At 44.1% G+C, this 21,630-nt stretch overlaps 2 protein-coding genes across 7 annotated transcripts in view; both read right to left on the reverse strand.

Annotated features, from left to right (window-relative positions):
• GOLGA1 (golgin A1) overlaps window positions 1-9,530 on the reverse strand; it is a 32,113-nt gene extending 22,583 nt beyond the window's left edge. The window contains exons 1-4 of one of the 3 annotated variants that reach the window (XM_058159585.1): window positions 9,400-9,530; window positions 3,968-4,244; window positions 1,960-2,050; window positions 781-855 (exon numbers count right to left, since the gene is read on the reverse strand). In XM_058159585.1, the coding sequence (XP_058015568.1) occupies window positions 781-855; window positions 1,960-2,050; window positions 3,968-4,102 (301 nt within the window). In that variant the 5' untranslated portion in view covers window positions 4,103-4,244; window positions 9,400-9,530. Of the gene's footprint in view, window positions 1-780; window positions 856-1,959; window positions 2,051-3,967; window positions 4,245-5,858; window positions 5,903-9,399 lie in introns of those variants that run through there. The other 2 variants (XM_058159586.1, XM_058159587.1) reach the window with 2 other exon arrangements.
• An 8,484-nt stretch (window positions 9,531-18,014) lies between these two features.
• SCAI (suppressor of cancer cell invasion) overlaps window positions 18,015-21,630 on the reverse strand; it is a 62,549-nt gene continuing 58,933 nt past the window's right edge. For 3 of the 4 annotated variants that reach the window (XM_058159408.1, XM_058159404.1, XM_058159406.1), the window contains exons 17-18: window positions 21,435-21,535; window positions 18,015-18,932 (exon numbers count right to left, since the gene is read on the reverse strand). In XM_058159408.1, the coding sequence (XP_058015391.1) occupies window positions 18,783-18,932; window positions 21,435-21,535 (251 nt within the window). In that variant the 3' untranslated portion in view covers window positions 18,015-18,782. The remainder of the gene's footprint in view (window positions 18,933-21,434; window positions 21,536-21,630) is intronic. The other variant, XM_058159407.1, reaches the window with a different exon arrangement.

Raw genomic sequence — 21,630 nt, forward strand, 5'->3', positions numbered from 1 at the left:
TGGTGGACTTCAACTCCCAGAATACCCCAGCCAGCTTTGCTGGGAGTTGAAGTCCGCCAGGTTTTTTTTTTTAATTGAAAAAGTTTTACAACAAAAAAAATTTTTTTTAACAATTATTCCCTTCCCCCTTCCCCCCTCCCCCCGAGACTTCCCAGAGCAAAATACAGGGTATAACATTTAACAAGCATATGCTAAAATACTACAAAAACCATAACCCATAATCTCTTCTTCCCCCCTTGCTCCCTTAACTCTCCTTTCCCTTTTAAACAAATACACAAATACAATACATTCCCTACAGTCACTCATAAGCTATTTGATACTTTTTAGTCTGATACTTATTTTGAATATAATCAATCTATTTTCTCCATTCTACTATATATCGTTCTTGTGAATAGTCTTTCAGGTACGCAGAAATTTTTGCCATTTCTGCCAAATTTGGAACTTTTGAGTGTCAATTTTTCAATTGTAGACAATTCTTCTTTCTTCCAATATTGCGCCACCAAAAGTCTCGCTGCTGATAATAAGTTCAATATTAATTTAGTCTCTATTACTGTACAAGTCCACCAGGCTTAAAGTTGCCAAGGTTGGGGAGCCCTGCACTTGTTAAGTCAAGGACTACCTGTAGTTGACAAAACTTAAAGAAACAGCTGCCCAGCAAATAAGCAGCCTCTATATCCAAGAACGATGCTGTCCCCTGCTATATTGTTATAATTATTATTTTAAAATTGTTCTTCTGAGGTTTCTAATGCTTTTATCAGATGGGAAATAACAGGTACGTACAATCTTGATGTGTCTCTAACGCGTTTTCAAGCTTCTCCTTGATCTTCTGCAGGTTGCGGACCTGTTCAGCATAATCTTAGTGGAAGGACGGGGTGGCACCAACCAGTTAAAACAGACAGACAGACAGACAGACAGACAGACAGACAAAGGGTGGGTGGGGGTGGAGAAGGGAATTAGCTATTTTAAAATCTGAACGGAAAGGAAGAATGGTTTTATAGTCTTGGAATCATAGCCTCCTGCAGGACAATAACAAGGGCATCACCCTCATTCCTGCACTTTGAAATACCAAGGCAGAGAACGGAAGTAAAATAAATTTGCCAATAAAAGGAATAATTTTACCCGCAAAAGCAAGGGCTTTTGAAAGCCCCTTCCACACCAAAAAGCTTCTAGTCCATTGGAGTAAATTGCAAACAGCTCTTTCAGATACTTCAGCAGTTGGGAAACCTGGGGGGGGGGGGAGAATCTCCCAGAGATCACCCACCACTTCATTGAGCAATAGGAAAACAGCAGCTACGTTGACAAAAGGCTGGATTTTGAAAGAGAGCTCAAGTAGAATGGTAAATGAGGTTGTTGGAATAGAACTGAGCCCCCACCCCTCACCCGGAAACTCATGGAAAGACCCTGTGCAATTCACACCCTTTGACTAGCCTCGTGAGGTTGCTACAGAGAGAAAAGTGGAGTTAGGATAGCAATCCTACAATCAATAAGTTGAACAACTTGCCTTCAGAAGTTGTGAATGCTCCAACACTGGAAATTTTTAAGAAAATGTTGGATAGCCATTTGTCTGAAATGGTGTAGAGTTTCCTGCCTCGGCAGGGGGTTGGACTAGAAGACCTCCAAGGTCCCTTCCAACTCTGATATTATATTATATTATATTATATTATATTATATTATATTATATTATATTATATTATATTATATTATATTATATTATATTATATTATATTATATTATATTATATTATATTATATTATTATATTATATTATATTATATTATATTATATTATATTATATTATATTATATTATATATTATATTATATTATATTATATTATATTATATTATATTAAGATCAGAGAAAGTTACCCTTCCTGACTGTCGTTCATTTGAAACGGGGATGGAAGGAAGCAGCGTTTGTCTGTTTGAAACTAGTATCCTCTTTGCACGACAAGAAACATACCGGATAGCTTGACTTCGAGCTTCCGTATGTGTTCATTTCTTCGGAACAGCTGCGACGAGAGGTCTTCTCTGGAGCTGCTTCCATCGGATGCCTTGGTAGGAAGAAGACGCAGAAAAACATTAATAACCTGGAATGGGCCAACCCATTACGAGGTGATAAAAAAAAGTTTGGATCCTATTCCCCACTTTCCTTTATTTCTTTTTAATCCCAACTTTTACTATTTTTATCAATAGCATAAAAACGATTTTAAACGGTTTGCCCCCTTCTTGCGTTTGGCATGGGGCGAGAATATTCTCTCCTCCTCCTCCTCCTTTTTCTCCCCGCACAAAACAACAACCCTGTGAGGTGGGTTGGGTGGAGAGTGAATCATCAGGTTCCGGAACGGCGCTGTGAAATAAGACTGCAGAGAACCAGGATCCTTGGTGCCGAGGTCTTTGTCAGGCGCTCCGGCAGGTTCCAACAATCAGCATTTACAAAGTGAGGTATTGTCGGTGCTAAAGGGTAGTGCTCCCCACCACCTTTTTAAAGACACCCATGACTCCACCCCTTGGCTCCGCCCCCATCGCGTGCTCCGCTTCCAACTCCCTCCCGGCTAACCCGCATCCGTCCTAGCAGAGCCAACGCACATCATCTGCACCTCCATAACCGCCTGGTTTGGCTCTGCAACCCAACAAGACAGACACAGACTTCAGAGGATCGTTAGAACTGCAGAAAAAACCATGGCTACCAACCTGCCTTCCATTGAGGATTTGTATACTGCACGAGTCAAAAAGAGGGCTGTGAAAATATTTACAGACCCCCTCCCATCCTGACCATAAACTGTTTCAACTCCTACCCTCAAAACGACGCTACAGAGCACTGCACACCAGAACAACTAGACACAAGAACAGTTTTTTCCCGAAGACCATCACTCTGCTAAACAAATAATTCCCTCAACACTGTCACACTATTCACTAAGTCTGCACTACTATTAATCTTTTCATCATTCCCATCACCCATCTCCTCCCACTTATGACTGTATGACTGTAATCTTGTTGCTGGTTTCCTTAAGATTTATATTGAATGTTTCCCTAGGACTATCATTAAGTGTTGTACCTTATGATTCTTGATGAACGTATCTTGTCTTTTATGTACACTGAGAGCGTATGCACCAAAGACAAATTCCTTGTGTGTCCAATCACATTTGGCCAATAAAAAATTCTATTCTATTCTATTCTATTCTATTCTATTCTATTCTATTCTATTCTATTCTATTCTATTCTATTCTATTCTATTCTATTCTATTCTATGATTGTTGATGAACGTATCTTGTCCTTTATGTACACTGAGAGCATATGCACCAAAGACAAATTCCTTGTGTGTCCAATCACACTTGGCCAATAAAAAAAAAATTAAAAATTCTTATCAGTGCTTTAGTTTTCAGGCTTTAGCTCCGCCCAGTTACTTGGCTCATCATATCAGCCAAGACTTGGTCCCGCGCAGGCGGGGTCTGGACAGGTAGGCTGGTTGGCCGGACACGCTCCTAGGCATCGCCGGGTCAGTAAGTGAGCTCCCCGGTCCCACCTGAATGGTAGCCCCAAGCCATGGCGCGGCGGGGCTGACATGCCTAAAATGGGACTAGAACTCACTGTCTCCTGGTGATTGGCCCAAAGTCATTCGCTGGCTTTCGTGCTTATGGTGGGACCAGAACTCACCGCCTCCTGGTAATAGATTCAAAAGGACAAGGAAACCAACTCCTCATGGACTAATCTACCTCTAGGAGTAAATGAAGCGCCGACTCGTTTCATGTTTCTACAAACTTCCCCAACAGATCTGTTGAGTCCTTTGCCAATGTTAGTCATGCTAAGTAATACCGGTATGAGCTATTTTCCAAGCGGGTTTTGTTTTTTTTTAAATTCTCTGGGCTTTACCCAAACAAGACTCAGGTTATTGGCTTTTTTTTTTAATTTAAACAAGTGTCTTTTGGCCTCTGAAAAGGTGCGTTTGAACGCCATCTCTTGACACTTACAAAATCGTCCCCCGACTCTGCTCCTGCTGACGTGACCGATTCTTTGCTGATCGATCTGGGCATCCTGGCTAGTCCCCCGGGCCGTGGGGCAGTAGCCGCCTCATCCGCAATCTTCTTCTTCAGTTTGGCGAACATCTTCTTCTGGCTAGGGTGGCCGGCTTTCAGAAACCAAAAGCCGCCCCCTCCCCTCCTCCTCAGATGCCCCCCAGAAATGGACGGCAGGAATCTTCCATTCGATCAGCTACGTTCCCTCAAGGGGCTCATAATCCAATCGTTGCTGGTACATTAAAAACAAACAGAAGACGGTTTTTTTTGGAACCCGGACAAAACAATTACACACGGATATCATCTAGCTATTTATGGGAATCAGTCTAAGGCCATGACTCTATGTACAGAACAATCAAAACGTTTTTGATGGTAGTTCTTCGCCCCAACATAATTTTATGGACTGGACGTTTAGCCAATGAGGACGCAGGCTGGTGTTTCTAAACGGATCCAATTCTTTATTGTTCCTTAAATAATCTATCTGATCCTAATCAAGTTAATCAAGTTGCCTGCAGAAGTTGTGAATGCTCCAACACTGGAAATTTTTAAGAAAATGTTGGATAACCATCTGTCTGAGATGGTGTAGGGTTTCCTGCCTGGGCAGGGGGTTGGACTAGAAGGCCTCCAAGGTCCCTTCCAACTCTGTTGTTATTATTATTATTATTATTATGTATTTCAATCAGCTGGTGGGGGAAGGGGAAATATTAAGAAGGATCTCATATTAAATTAACACAATACGCATTCAGCAAGGATAGCTTAAAAAGAAGTTGTCTATTAATTTAGGGCAAGAAAACATTCCATAATTGCCTTTACTAGTTTTACAAATAATTCATGGCAGCGAACATATCCAGCGCTTCTTCCTTCTTACAATAAGTTAGGTGGGTTGGGCTGAAAGAGAAGAATCGGCCCAAGCTGGCTTTCACAGCTAATACAGGACTTGAACTCATAGTCTCCCGCTTTCTAGCCTGGAGCCTTAACCACTAGACCAAACTAGCTCCAATCAAAACTTGATGGTGATGTCATCTTGTCAACTTTGTCAAAGTCGTACATTTCTTGTCAATTTCCAGTTGGTTGTTTCGTTCTGTGCGGTTAACCCCAAAAAGAAAGGGTGAATCTTCACAACCAGAAGGAAAAAAAATCCAGTTTTACGACAACAAACAGGGTTTGTTAAAAACAAAGGCGTGACTAAGACTAAAAAAATAAATAAATGACAAAAGGTATTAGAATATATGGAAGATATTACTGTAAAACAGGATGGCTCTTTCTCAACACCTTTGGCCTTGTTGGTTTGAGGTATCGGAGGGATTCTGCCGTTGAGGTGCCCCGGGTTTAAACCAGGGGTGAAATCCAGCAGGTTCTGGAGAACCGGTAGCGGAAGTTTTGAGCAGTTCGGAGAACCGGCAAATACCGCCCCTGGCTGGCCCCAGGAGAAGGGAGGGAATGGGGATTTTGCAGTATCCTTCCCCTGGAGTGGGGTGGGAATGGGGATATTGCAGTATCCTTCCTCTAGAGTGGGGAGGGAATGGAGATTTTGCAGTATCCTTCCCCCAGGAGTGGGGAGGGAATGGAGATTTTGCAGTATCCTTCCCCCAGGAGTGGAGAGGGAATGGAGATTTTGCAGTATCCTTCCCCCAGGAGTGGGGAGGGAATGGAGATTTTGCAGTATCCTTCCCCTGGAGTGGGGAGGGAATGGAGATTTTGCAGTATCCTTCCCCCAGGAGTTGGGAGGGAATGGAGATTTTGCAGTATCCTTCCCCGGCCACACCCACCAAGCCAGGCCCACAGAACCGTTAGTAAAAAAAAATTAGATTTGACCACTAGTTTAAACAGCAAAAAATGAACCTACCAATGCAGGATAGATGGGCTGAAGGAGAACCTTTTCACCAAGCCTATAAAGACAATAAGCTTCTCGTGAGCTCAGGCTTCCTACCTACCTGATACCAGTATAAACCCACTATGAATAATTCACTGTGTTCCTGGCTACTCTGCAAAAGCTGCCTGACACCTAATACCGCCGCACTGAAATACTGATCTCTCATCGGTGACCAGACTAATTTCGAGATAGCCATACCAAGGAGTCCTTTTTTGCCATACTATGCTAAATACGACTATCTCAAGACGTTTAGTGGTGTTTATAAGGTACAGAAACCCAATATTGAACACTTGGGAAATAATAACCATCAGGGATGAAGTTTCCCAGGAGATCACAATTCCAAATTTGGCACCCTGTTCTCATTCTGAAAGCAGAAGAACTATTGGCAGTGAGCAGCTTCATTTCTAATGCCTAAAAGTGCACTCTCCTCTCTCTTACAATGGCAGTGCTGAAGGAAAGCAGGAGCAGTAAAGCAAGGGCCTCTGGTGGCTCAGACTGCTAAGACAGTCTGTTATTAACAGCAGCTGCTTGCAATTACTGCAGGTTCAAGTCCCACCAGGCCCAAGGTTGACTCAGCCTTCCATCCTTTATAAGGTAGGTAAAATGAGGACCCAGATTGTTGGGGGCAATAAAAGTTGACTTTGTATATAATATACAAATGGATGAAGACTATTGCTTAACATAGTGTAAGCCACCCTGAGTCTTCGGAGAAGGGCGGGATATAAATGCAAATAAAATAAAAAATAAATAAAAATAAATAAATAAAATAAGATGACGATGGCAGGAGAAGGATCTCAAATGGATCTTCCAATGCACTTAAGGCGAAGAAGATTGCGTCGGGTTGTACCTTATCTTCCAGAAGACTCCATAACCTCAGAAGAATTAGTTATGCAAGTCTGGGAAATGGTTATAGCTGAGCTTAGCTTTGGAACTCCGGAAGGAATCTAGGACTCCAAAAATAGCTTAGCCTGGTCCAGAGAGAGCAGAATGTTAATCAAACCTACAGCAAAAGGAGGTGGGGCGGGGAAGAAAATGGAATAACCAGGGCATGGGACCCTTTGCATTTTCTTCCGGTGTCCAGAGTATGTCCAGCTTCTTTGTGCTCTCTCTCTCTCTATATATATATGTGTATGTATGTATGTATGTTTTCTGAGGTGTTTGTATGTAGGTCTTTGGTTATTCGGGTTTTCTCCCGCGTAAAATTATTAATTTTATGCGGGAGAAAACCCGAATAATTAAAGACCTACATATATTACTCTGACAATGTCAGCTTAGTAGAATAAAATTTTAATTATTTCCATTCTGGAGCATGCATAATGTCTGTTTTTTGTTTATACACACACACACACACACATCCATCATACATACATATAAAAACAAACTATTCTAAAAATACGACTTCCAGGTCTACTTGTAAAGAAAGAAACAGACATTCTGCGAATAACTAAAATTTTATTCTACTAAGCTTTCGTCAGCCATCTGCTGACCATCGTCAGAGTATTAGACTGCCATTGCAGAGATCTCTGCCTTGATATGCCATTAGTCCATTTGGCCATTGCACGCATGATAGGCCTTTCCAACTACCAATCGTGTGTATATATAATATAATATACAATATACTATCTATCTATCTATCTATCTATCTATCAAATCTCTCTCTCTATCTACTCTATCTGTATATCTGTCTGTCTGTCTATCTATCTATCTATCTATCCTCTCTCTCTATCTATCTCTCTCTCTCTCTCTCTCTCTCTCTATCTATCTATCTATCTATCTATCTATCTATCTATCTATCTATCCTCTCTCTCTTTCCCTACCTACCTACCTACCTTATCTATCTATCTATCTATCTATCTATCTATCTATCTATCTATCTATCTATCTATCTATCTATCTATCTATCTATCTATCTATCTATTGATCTATCTATCTAATCTCTCTCTCTACCCAGCTATCTATCTACTCTATCTGTATATCTGTCTCTGTCTGTCTCTCTATCTATCTATCATGTATCTATCTATCTATCTATCTATCTATCTATCTATCTATCTATCTATCTATCTATCTATCTATCTATCTATCTATCATCTATCTGTATCTATCCATCTATCTATCATTTACCTGTCTGTCTCTCTATCTATCTATCATGTATCTATCTATCTATCTATCTATCTATCTATCTATCTATCTATCTATCTATCTATCTATCTATCTATCATCTCTGTCTCTCTATCATCTATCATCTATCTATCTATCTATCTATCTGTATCTATCCATCTATCTATCATCTACCTGTCTGGGTCTCTATCTAATAGATCTATCTATCCATCCACCCATCCATCCATATATACACACATACATACACACACAGAGAGCAACCCTCCTAAACTTAGCCAGGGGCTGCATTCACACAATGCCCCTAGACCAGGCAAGAAGCAGCCAAAGGGTTCAAGGGGTTGCAGGAACCACCCCACCTGTTGCCTTCCCTTGGTGCAAAGCAGACCTTTCCAATTGGGGTCACCTGAAAATATTGAAAATATTTGCAGATCCCTCGCATCCTGGACATAAACTGTTTCAACTCCTACCCTCAAAACGACGCTATAGAGCACTGCACACCAGAACAACTAGACACAAGAAGAGTTTTTCCCCGAAGGCCATCACTCTGCTAAACAAATAATTCCATCAACACTGTCAGACTATTTACTGAATCTGCACTACTATTAATCGTTTCATAGTTCCCATCACCAATCTCTTTCCACTTATGACTGTATGACTATAACTTGTTGCTGGCAATCCTTATGATTTATATTGATATATTGACCATCAATTGTGTTGTAAGTGTTGTCCCTTGATGAACGTATCTTTTCTTTTATGTACACTGAGAGCATATGCACCAAGACAAATTCCTTGTGTGTCCAATCACACTTGGCCAATAAAATTCTATTCTATTCTATTCTATTCTGAGCTTGATGAGACACCCCCCCCACAACCCCAACCCAAGTGGGCTTGGCTAACCTGGGTTCCTCTGTTGGGGGGGGAGACGGGGGAGGGGACACATACATCCACTTTCCCCCCATCCCCAGGAGCTACTGAAATGACCAAGACAGCCTAGGAGAAAAAAAGGGCTTAGGAAGTGGGAGGGGGGGGCTTCCCCTCCCCCCATGCACCCTATTTGACCGGTTACCCCAAGAATTCAAAGCTCCCCCCCCACGTTTTCCTTTATGGAACCTTCCTGGTTTCCTGGTTACCGTATTTACCCTAAAAGGAGGGCCCCGTGGGGGGGGCGGTTGCGCTCAGAGAAACCTGACTACCGTAATCCCTCGACAATCCGCGAACCCGTTTTTAACAAACACCCCCCGCCCCCCACATAGAATAAAGGAGTGGGGGGGCGGGGGAGAAAGCAAGGTGGCTTAACCGTTTTAAGTTAATACCCCGAAGCGGCCTACCGGGCCTCAACCCCGAAAAGGAAAGGAAAAAAAATAGGTCACGAACGACGCCGAAGGAAGCGACTCACCAGCTGATGGTGACAGAAGGTGAGACTCGACCAAGAGCGGAAGCGGAAACGCCGTCCGGGCCTGTTTAACCGCCGGAGGAAGTGACGTAGAAGGGAGAGGGAGGGAAAAAAAAAACACAACAACACGGCAGCGCTGGTTCCAAGGGGGAGTGGCCCGGGAGGCCGCGCCCCCTCGCGTGATAGGGAGGTGGAACGGTTAAAGGCGGGGCGTGGGTGCTACGTCACCCTCTCCCCTTCAGGAGGCTGGGGCGCCCGCGGCGCATAGAACGCGCTGAGGGAGGGCGCCAGGTTGGAGAAGGGCTGGCTTGAAGCCTCATTCCCAGGTCTTGGAACCAGGATGGGTTGCCAAGAATCGTTGCATCGTTGACTCTCATCTTGCAAACCACGATGGGTGGAGTCAGGCTTCCTACTCAGCTCCCCCCACCCCCCACCCCCCCACAAAACTTACAATTTAAGGCAGCGACATTAAGAATTTATGCATCTTAAAAGAAGGTTGGATGGAGAATTCTGGGAATTGGAGTCCAGGGCATCTTTCAAGCAGGCTGGGGAATTCTGGGGATTGGAGTCCAGGGCATCTTTCAAGCAGGCTGGGGAATTCTGGGGATTGGAGTCCCTGCATCTTCAAGGAGGCTGGGGAATTCTGGGAATTGGGGTCCATGCATTTTCAAGCAGGCTGGGGAATTCTGGGAATTGGGGTCCCTGCATCTTCAAGGAGGCTGGGGAATTCTGGGAATTGGAGACCAGGCATCTTCAAGCAGGCTGGGGAATTCTGGGAATTTGGGTCCATGCATCTTTCAAGCAGGCTGGGGAATTCTGGGGATTGGAGTCCCTGCATCTTCAAGGAGGCTGGGGAATTCTGGGAATTGGAGTCCAGGGCATCTTTCAAGCAGGCTGGGGAATTCTGGGGATTGGAGTCCCTGCATCTTCAAGGAGGCTGGGGAATTCTGGGAATTGGAGTCCAGGGCATCTTTCAAGCAGGCTGGGGAATTCTAGGAATTGGGGTCCCTGCATCTTCAAGGAGGCTGGGGAATTCTGGGAATTGGGGTCCCTGCATCTTCAAGGAGGCTGGGGAATTCTGGGAATCGGAGCCCAGGCATCTTCAAGCAGGCTGAGGAATTCTGGGAATTGGAGTCCAGGCTGTTACTCAAGGACGACCTGTTATAGGTTTTATTAAAAGCACCAACTTTTTCACTTCATCAGATGGCGGCTCACAAAAGCTGATAAAAAGGTAAAAGGTAAAGGTTCCCCTCGCACATACGTGCTAGTCATTGCCGACTCTAGGGGGCGGTGCTCATCTCCGTTTCAAAGCCGAAGAGCCAGCGCTGTCCGAAGACGTCTCCGTGGTCATGTGGTCGGCATGTGGTCTGCAAATGTTGTACCTTGATGAACGTATCTTTTCTTTTATGTACACTGAGAGCATCTGCACCAAGACAAATTCCTTGTGTGTCCAATCACACTTGGCCAATAAAATTCTATGTCTATGTCTATGACTCAACGCCAAAAGCGCACAGAACGCTGTTCCCTTCCCATCAAAGGTGGTCCCTATTTTTCTACTTGCATTTTCTTTTACGTGCTTTCGAACTGCTAGGTTGGCAGAAGCTGGGACGAGTCACGGGAGCTCACCCTGTTACGCGGCACTAGGGATTCGAACCGCCGACCTTTCCATCTACAAGCTCAGCATCTTAGCCACTGAGCCACCCTTCAAAAGCTGATAAAATATATCTTACTATACTTATATATTTCTTCTTAATAAAGATCTCCACTTAATAAAATTGGCTAGTCAGAAGAGGATGCTATTTAGACTTATTTTTTGAACACGTAGACTTAACATAGCGCTTCTCTAAAGATATGTCTAGAGATATACAGGTAGTCCTCGACTTAAAACAGTTCATTTAGTGACCATTCTAAGTTACGATGGCACTGAAAAAAAGCGACCGTTTTTCACACTTAATGACGACTGTAGCATCCCTGTGGTCACGTGATTTACATTCAGATGCTCAGTCTGATACATTCTGATGCTCAGTCTGATACATTCAGACTGACTCATATTTATGACGGCTGCAGTATCCCGGGGGTCATGACAAACCAGATTCACTTAACAACCGTGTTGCTAATTTAACCCCTGCAATGATCCAGTTCATAAACGTGGCAAAGTCGTAAAACGGGGCAAAAGTCCCTTAACCAATTTCTCACTCAGCAACATAAATTTCGGGCCCAATTGTGGTCGTAAGTCAAATAACAATTAAAAAAACATCTGTTGGATATGTTCACCACCTGGACTTATTTGTAAAAATAACAAAGGTGGAATATAATAACTGAGAAAATGGGGGGTGGAGACCCAAAGATTTATCTTCAGTAGAAGATAATGGACAGAAATTATTTGAATCCAAATGTTCCAAACCTCTAATTTTAAGAGGCTCCAAGACGCAGCTGTCAGGGTTAGGGTAATTAATTAATTAATAATTACCCTAACTAATAATCATTACTAATTTATTCATGAGCATCCGGCCAAGTTTCAAAAGAAAGCCAGTTATTTATTAGGAGCAACATGTCCGCAGGTACCCAAGTGGAGTCAGCTCTGCCCCACGTAATTTACGTCCCAACTATGACCCTGTTTCTCCCCTCCTCCCAGGGTGTGTCATAAATCACATTCTCCAACGGGGCACTTTTGCGGGCTGTACAGAACACGCCTCTCTGGCTGTTGGCTCTAGTAACCTAGGCTGGGGCCTTGAGAAAGGCATGCATGGAATGTTCTTCTGGTTGCTGCCGTGTGTGTGTGTCTCCGTCAGTTTCCCCCCCTCCCGCCTATGGCCAGGAATGCTTTACGAGTTGACAACAGCATTAAGCAAATATGTTTATTGTATATTGGTTATACATATAATCCGAGTGGGGCTCGATACAAAAACCCATTTATACACAACCAACGAATGTATTCACATTCTAAGTGAACATAACCGACATGGGGGGGAAAAAATCTTCAATACACCAAGAGCAAAACCCTAGATATGTCATATTTCTTCTTGGGCGACATAAGAGCAGGTACGTGGGTTGGTTCTTGACAAGTGTTTCTCATCCCTTTGGATGCTGTGTCGGTTCTCTAGAGAAGCTCACAGTGTTAAATTGAAAAATTCGGACGGGATGGAAACCCGTCTTCCCGCAAGTCATCAAATCGAAAGACGTCGACGGAAGTTGGAATGGGACAACTCCACCGCGGGACAACTCAACACAGCTAACTCGCCACGGGCCAATTCAATGAATTACATAAAGTCCCACTTAATTTCTTTTTAAATTTTGGGTCATCCACATTTCATTTTTGTCCCTTCCTTTGTATCCTTTCTTTAATGAGTTTTTCCCCTCCCACACACACACCCCTTCATTTCTGCGATATTAAGTGACAACTCTTGCAGAGAGTTGGCCATGGGGACCAGTCCTTAGACCCTACAGAAGTTGACCCATATCGTGTTCAAAAAAAAGAAAGAAAAAAAGTTTTGAACCCTTTAGGGAAAAAAAAAAAGACACCAGCACAAACCACAGTGTGAATGGATCAACAATTGGCCAACCAACGGGGAGAGAAAATTCAAAAGAAGAAAAGAAAAAAAAAAAGGACAGATGGATGAATAAGCTATATGGCTTACATAATTCGGATACGTTAAAGAGACGGACACCTGAAACAAGGATTACAGCAAACAGATTTCCACATCAACTGAACTTTTATGGCACAGGTGCCATTCATTCTTGGCAGGTCAAGGAGGAGGCGGGGGGGCGGGGGGGGGCGGGGGGGAAACCATTGACAAGGATGGTAAACCAGAATACCACACACAGGCACATACACACCCATCCCTTCCCAGCCTGAAAAATTCTCAGCATCGGGGAGGAGGAAAATAATAATAATAATAACAATAATAATAATAAAAGGAGTGTCAGATCAGGAATGTTGTAGAAATCTCAAGTCATCACACGGATAGGTTGGCACCGAGACGTGGACGGGTATCAAAGATGGCAACACGACATGCACTACAGCATAGCAGCACTTCGAACGAATTCGGCCAATGTAAAACGGGTTGTGCTTCCATCCCTTTAGCAGAGATGCTAAGAGGATAAAACAGGGGTGTGGGTGTGTGCGTTTTTAGGAACAAAAACCAGGCATGTTGTTTAAAAAAGAGAGAGAAAGAGAGAAGTCTGCTTTCATTTTTTTAAAGAGAAGAAGAAGAAAAACCAAACCGAAGAAAAAAACCGTTGCCGATATAACCACAAGGCAGTAAGAGCGCCCTACCAAGATTCAAATGGAGAAATGCATGCTAGCGTTTTAGTTCCGGCAAGTTAGTTTGAATTGTAGTGCAAATCCTATCCTACTGGAATAAACGTTAGTGTCTGAAAAAGATATCTTTCTACATTTATCTTTCTCTCTCTCTCTCTCTAAGCTGTTAGCACTGCATTGGGTCCAAATTAAGTCATCCCCAAACCGAAGGATGAAATCCAGAAAGTGCCTTACCAATTTTAAGATTTCAATTAATCGGTTCTCAATCTGACTCAACTCATTGTATTACTCCGCAAATATCGGCCAACGGAAAACAACAGGTTGCGGTAGTTGCGGTGTTCGTTTGTTGGTTTGTTTTTAAAAAGTGTGCAGCAGGGTTCAGTGCTAAATTTCTGTAAACGTGTGGCTGCGTACTTCAAACGTTCCCACGCCAGCAAAGGACTTAAAGAGGATCGCAATGGCCGAGACCGTACCACATTTTTTTAAAAAAAAAATACAACGAAATCCAAGCGTGTGCCAATCCAGAGGATTACAAGACTCATAGAAACAAACAAAATACACGTAACCATGCAAAAGTGCTACCAAAGGGTAGGCTTAAAAAAAGAAAGAAAGAAAAGGCCCAGATCGTGAATTGATCGTGAGACCTTTGCTGTTACTAGAATTCTAAACCACCGATAAAAGTCAAAAATTGTTTGTGAAGCATTTTGCTTTGAACATTGGAAAAGGAAGGAAGGAAGGAAGGAAGGAAGGAAGGAAGGAAGGAAGGAAGGAAGGAAGGAAGGAAGGAAGGAAGGAAGGAAGGAAGGGACCTATAACGCATTAGAACACTATGGATAATGTTAAATGTGACTAGAGAGATACCTCCTTAAAAGTAATAAGCTAGTGTCTGCTTATCCTAGGAAGCGTTGTTGTTGTTTTTTGATTCTCCCTTTATACCTGCACATGTCTATTTAGCTGCCTCGACAGGACAAAGAAAGAAAAGCTGGTTTGTTGTGCTTAAGCTCTGGTAGATATGTACATTCTATTTAACAAGGCTTTGGTCCAGTGGTGGTATTCAGCCGGTTAAATCCGGTTCGCGCAAACCGGTAGGGGCGATTGCAGGATGCCCTGCCTACCCACGCGGACGTCCCGACGTCCCATTGTTTTCCACGTTTTCGAGGCTCCGCGCATATGCAGAAGATGGGAACATTTGCGAACCGGTAGGGAAGGTAAAAGTGAATACCGCCCTTCCTTTGGTCCCATCTTGGTTAGGATGTGTATCTTTGCTTTCAAGCTATTTCCCATCTTCATTGAAAGGCCACCCTCTTCCTTCACACAAACCCTACGACAACAGGATAAGCGTACGCTGATCTGATTTCTCAAAAACATTTCTTCCTAACAAATCCTTCGTAATATCTCAAAGGTAAGACCTCTACCTATCTTCGAAGGAGAGATAAGATAGGTTCCAAGTAAAACTGAAAAGAAAATTAACTGCTCCAGCACTGTCGAGTCAGAATACCCAACTTTCAAGATGTCTCTCCTCCTTATTTAGCTTTTTCGGCGTCAGACTTCGTTAAGTTTTTATTAAGGACCATGTCTGAAATCTACGCATCAGAAAAGACAGACAAATAACTAAAACACGCCAGGTGTCGTCGGGAACTTAAAACAAGGTCCTTTCCTTGAAATCTGTTTTTCTAGAGCATCCAATGCTGATAGCAAAGCAGAAGTTACAATCTCCAGAGAATCAGGCACTTAAATTTCTCTTGTCGCCCACCGGTTGAAGGAAAGGGATGTCAAAACTAGAGACCTTCTGTGGTTAAAAGTGAGCTGTCTTCTCTTTCAAGGCCTTATCCATAACTTTATGCTTGTAACCTACACGTACCGGCGGATAAAGTAAGATAGCCCTCCTTGACTGGTGTCCTAAACATTTCTAGACTTCAAGTTCCCCACCTTTTGGTGACATCTGGAGGACATTAGGTCAGTAGAAGGTGCACTAGTGAAGTTCTCCCTTCCAAGCTTATTCCAAGAGACAAGCCAGATGATACTAAGGCAAGATGGAGCAAGACCACAGCACAATCCTACCATCACCACCGATCGTCGTCATCATGGAACTAGAGACACCAAGCTAAACGTTGAACCCCAACAAAGACGCTGCCTAGAAAATGGTGATGGAATCAACTTCTTCCAGAACGACCTCATTGGAAGTCAACTTGGGAGGACACCCAAAGGACTTAGCAATGAAGGGGTCGAAGCATCCGGGTGGACAGGTCAACAGGTTGTTGAACTCGTGACAACCTGAAGAGTGTTTCTTAATGTCATCTTGAGGGCCTGACTTGGGTTCGGAACCTACATAAACTTTAATAATAATAATAATAATTGTACAACAATGGTTCCGAGGTCTTCCTTATTTATAAATATATCTACATATTTACATGCACACGTACACATTTACAACTCGGCAGGCGGAGCACAGGTAGGACAGATGCGTGACGACACCGCCGCACCGCTGCGGAAATCACAAAAGCACCACAGAAGGAAATGCGCTGCACCTAAAGACCTAGGCCAAACTGAACGCCATTAAAAACAAAGACTTTGCTATGAAGCTGCGTATTTGATTGCCAAGTCAACAACGAAGGCATTTCAAAACCAGAACTACCTCCTTCCTTCCTTTTCTTCCTCCTCCTCCTCCCTCTTTTCTTTTTCTTTCTTTCTTTCTCTCTCTTTCTTTCCTTTCTTTTTTTTTCTTCCTCAAAAGAGCAGGATTTAAAAAAAAAAAAAGAAGGGAAACTCAAAACGCCTATAATATCATCTTCATTGCACTTTAGGCCCGACCTAAGGCACCTTTCTGCTATCCCTCCCACGCGCGGGGCTTTTCTTCTGAACGGCAACCGATTATTCCTAACTTTGCTACCTCTTAAAGGGTCAGCTGCCGTGTCCTCGCTTGCAAAACAGCTTGTAGGACCCTTGGAAGAAGCAGATGTTGAGATAAAAAAAACCAAAACTGTTATTTCCTTGGGCTTCCAGACCAAGAGAAGGGAGTCTTTCTTTTCTGCAGCCCCCTTTCTTCCAGCTTCGTTCAATCCTAGCTCCCGAAGGAAACCCATTTGTTCCACGCGACGGTCTCAACTTTTCGAAAGCACCCCTTCGGATACGGTGGAATATGCTTCCCGGAGATTCCCTACCGCCCTTTTAAAAAAAATAAAAATAAACAAGAATAAAGAATGGTGGAATTGTGTGCTCACTCTAGTTTAGTCCAAATACATTGAGTTTCATCAATGTACTCGTCCTCTTTGAAAACAGCAGCGGGTCGGCACAACGCGCACAGAATGATTCCCTCAGATCTCCTCCTCAATCTTTATGTTTCCGGAGACGCTTGTCCCACCTTTCCATCTACAGGACTTCTTCGCTGGGCCCACGAGCGTTAAAATTGTCCTTCGGGACCATCACGGTTCTAGCTACGTCAAGCCCAAGTCACCGGAGACTGATTGGAGGAAGGCCGAGAAACGCAGACCTGAGGTCCTTCCAAGAAAACTTCGGAGACAAGTCTCGGTCCTTGAGTTGTCTGCCCCTTAAAAGCCAGATGCTGAAGACCACAGGAGAGCACCTTCCTCGGTCTTCTTCTCCTCCCCTTCCAAAAGGGAGACCTTTTCAGATTTCTCCTCCTCAACTTTTCCCAAAAGTCCACCAAACCAAAGCTTCCTTTGAGGTCTTACAGTCCCCCGGCCCCCCACGAGTCGTATTCGTCTTCCTCTTGTCTATCAACAGCTCTGGGAGGTAGACCTTTCTCCCTGGCAGTAAGAAGATGAGATGAGGGGGTCTTCTCTTAAAGCTTTCCCTCTTTTGAGCAGTTTGAGCACAGAGGCGAGGCAGTGATTGTTCTCTGTTGGTTCTTCACCGGGTGAACTTCTGCCACCGAAGTAGGAATGGGATGAAAGCAGCTCTTTTAGAGGTTTGAGGTGGAAGGATTTGGGGGGGAAAAGAGTTATCAGAGAACCTTCCAATATTGCAGCGAGAATTGACAACGGTTGCGTGCAGAGAAAGGGGTGGTAATTTTATTTTATTTATTTTTTTTGCTCGCGGCTTGAAGCCCAAACTGGAGGAATGCACCGAGGGTGGTCTATACTAAGAAGGGGTTCATCTTTTTTGAGGTGATCATGGGCCACGAGCCAAAAATTCTAGATTTTGAGGGATAAAGCCCAGCATCCTTAATCAATGTGCAATATACTGTAGGCCGATTTCTCAAAAAAAAAAAGAAAAAAACGGGAAAAGGAAAAGAAAAAAAGAAAAAAACTTATGGACAGCGCTACATTTGCTTTAAGTTTACACAATGATCCCTTCAGCTGAGTTGGATTTTTTTTGGGGGAGGGGTTGTGGGGGGGGGGTGGAATTGATGAAGCATATTGACTTCAATTCACGCTTATTGCTGTCTGCTTTGTACCATTTGAAGTCCCGCCGTTCAGCTTTTAAATCTTTCAATCTTTGGGGAGCAGAAGATCATTATTATTTTTTCTGATTTTTTCCCCCTCCCTCCTCTCTTCTTCTTCTTCTTCTTCTTTTTTTTCCCCCTCTTTTTTATTTATTTATTTATTTTTTGCTTTCAAATTTTTAAAAACGGTACAAAAATAAAGGATCTGCACACGAGGGCTTAAAAGTGACTGGCTGCATTGTCAATCTCGAGGGAGAGTGAGTGTGTGCGCACACACGTGTGTGTGTGTGTGTGTATGTGTGTGTGTGTTGTTGCGTGGCCAGCGACGTCTTCCAAATCCAAAAAAAAAAAAAGCTTCAAAATCCACCAGATTGCTTCGGTCTAAAACTGTAAAACTTTCGTAGGAGGGGTTTGTTTGTTTTTTTTTTTTTTTTTTTATCAAAATTGAAATCCACGCAGAATGGAACAGCTGTGCGCCCTTCCCTCTTCTTTCCATTTCATTTATTTTTTTTAAAAAAAAACAAGAAAAAAAAACCCACCTGTCAAGTTCAAAAATAAAACTCAAGTCAATTCCTTTGTGTGTGCGCGTGTGTGAGTTTCAGAGAGTCGATGTTCAGGTTTAGAAAACTGCACCATTTTGGGGGAGGGGGGGGGAAATTGCAGCAAGGGTTTAAAAAAAACCCTGCAGTGAAGACCTCCAGACCGCGTGTTTCTCCGCACTTAATAATCGTCGAGGGTGGTCTCCAAAAATACGTTTCGGACATCCAATATCGAAGCCAATTCCAAAATGTGCTTTTGGAGGTGTGGATTTTCCACTGTTTCATCCCTGGGCAGCTGAGGATACGATTCGGGATAATTCCTCGTTTCCTGCTGGAGAGAAAAGAAAGGGAAAAATAAGAAAACAGAAAACCAAGTTCTGAAAAGGACATGAGAATGGAGGAAATACACAATTACAGCTGGGAGGAAACAGCAACAGAAAGGGTGTGTTGTGACTCGTCCTCCCTCCTCTCCTCAGCCGGGCCCCTCCCATCTCCAATCGGGCCTTTTATCAAACTCCGAGTCTGATAATGAAGATGAATGGCCTGTCATGATTCCAGCTCCCGGCCCTGGCCCCATGCCCGGAGAGGATTCCAGGAGTGGGAGGACAAGCCCGATAAACCTCACTCATACAGCGTGTGTTCCTTTGGCTCAGCCGTCAGAGCAGGACGTCAGCCAGGTGCTGGAATTACTCGGCCCTACTCCCTCTGACCCCTCCCTTTCCCAGAAGCTGCCAGCAGATCCAGCTGAAGACAATTCAGTGTGGGTGGACCTCGCTTCCGGAGATCTGAGAGGCGACGCCAGCAGAAGGAAGGGAGGGGCAGGCCTGGATAAATGCTGAGTCATGGAGCCACACCCCACAGCCTATATAAAGGACCTGCTTTTGGCATTCCAACCTTGAGTCAAGCAAAGTCTTATCGAGTTTGCTGATACTGGACCCTATTGCTGAAGTCACAACTTGGACTCCTGCCTGCCCTGAGAAACCTCGAAGGAACTGGGCAAGCTGCAGAGGCTTCGTTGCCAAGTTTGTTACGGATTTCCTTGACTCGTTCGTCGGAGTGGGGGTGGGACACGACAGGGTGGGGCAAAGGAGCGTGATAGCACGCTGCTTTGAAACTCTTCGAATTTGGTACTCAGTAACTTTTGACATGAAGATCTTGTCCCGATGCTCATCGTTTCGTTGGAACTCGAACGCACAAGCTAGAACGTGTCTGGCTGCCTTGTGATTCACTTAAATTATTCCTAGTAGTAAAATTTCTAGTAGTTTGGTATTCATCATTTTTAGTACTCGTCCCGCCTCCTGGGATCAATTAATGCTGAGTACTGAAGTTCAATAAAATATTTTAAGTCGCTAACAAAACTGAGCTGAAATTCAGTGGAAAAGATTTGAAATAGGGAACTTTGCAAACCCTTCAGCCCCTGCCCCATTTGAGAAAGGGGGAAGGAGGGAGGGAGGGAGGAAGGAGATGGGAATGAGAGGAAGGAATGAGAGGGAGGGAGGGAGGGAGGAAGGAAGGAAGGAGATGGGAATGAGAGGAAGGAATGAGAGGGAGGGAGGGAGGAAGAAAGGAAGGAGGGCAGGCCTGGATAAATGCTGAGTCATGGAGCCACACCCCACAGCCTATATAAAGGACCTGCTTTTGGCATTCCAACCTTGAGTCAAGCAAAGTCTTATCGAGTTTGCTGATACTGGACCCTATCGCTGAAGTCACAACTTGGACTCCTGCCTGCCCTGAGAAACCTCGGAGGAATTTGGCAAGCTGCAGAGGCTTCGTTGCCAAGTTTGTTACGGATTTCCTTGACTCGTTCGTCGGAGTGGGAGTGGGACACGACAGGGTGGGGCAAAGGAGCGTGATAGCACGCTGCTTTGAAACTCTTCGAATTTGATACTCGGTGCCTTTTGAGATGAAGATTTTGTCCCGATGCTCATCGTTTCGTTGGGACTCAAACGCACAAGCTAGAACGTGTCTGGCTGCCTTGTGATTCACTTAAATTATTCCTAGTAGTAAAAATTTGGTTGGTATTCATCATTTTTAGTACTCGTCCCGCCTCCCGGGATCAATTAATGCTGAGTACTGAAGTTCAATAAAATATTTTAAGTCGCTAACAAAATTGAGCTGAAATTCAGTGGAAAAGATTTGAAATAGGGAACTTTGCAAACCCTTCAGCCCCTGCCCCATTTGAGAAAGGGGGAGGGAGGGAGGGAGGGAGGAGATGGGAATGAGAGGAAGGAATGAGAGGGAGGGAGGGAGGGAGGAAGGAGATGGGAATGAGAGGAAGGAATGAGAGGGAGGGAGGGAGGAAGAAAGGAAGGAAGGAAGGAGATGAGAATGAGAAGAAGAAATGAGAGGGAGGGAGGGAGGAAGAAAGAAAGGAAGGAGATGGGAATGAGAGGAAGGATTGAGAGGGAGGGAGGGAGGGAGGAAGGAAGGAAGGAAGGAAGGAAGGAGGGGGGAAGGAGAGGGGGGAAGGAAGGAAGGAAGGAGATGGGAATGAGAAGAAGGAATGAGAGGGAGGGAGGAAGGGAGGAAGGAAGGAAGGAAGGAGGTGGGAATGAGAGGAAGGAATGAGAGGGAGGGAGGGAGGGAGGAAGGAAGTTGGGAATGAGAGGGAGACAGGGAGGGAGGAAGGAAGGAAGGAGATGGGGATGAGGAAGGAATGAAACGAAGGGAGGGAGGGAGGAAGGAGATGGGAATGAGAGGGAGGAAGGAAGGGAGGGAGGAAGGAAGGAAGGAAGGAAAGAGAGGTGGGAAGGAGGAAGGAAGGAAGGAAGGAAGGGAGGGAGGGAGGAAGGGAGGGAGGGAGGAAGGGAGGTTGGAAGGTTGATTGCCATACCCGGAAGATTTTGTGCATTCTCATGGTAGCTGAGCAGAAAATAAACCTTGTTAGAAGCAGGCGGAGGAACTCATCTCCAAAAAACTGAAGAAAGGCCTGGTCTATAATGAGGGGGAAAAGAAAGAGAAAAGAAAACTGAAATTAGAATACCAGATAGACCTCGGTTTATGACCATTAATTTATAACCATTTGAAGT

The sequence above is a fragment of the Ahaetulla prasina genome, chromosome 16 (genome assembly GCF_028640845.1).
Source record: "Ahaetulla prasina isolate Xishuangbanna chromosome 16, ASM2864084v1, whole genome shotgun sequence".
NCBI classification, from domain to species: Eukaryota; Metazoa; Chordata; class Lepidosauria; order Squamata; family Colubridae; genus Ahaetulla; species Ahaetulla prasina.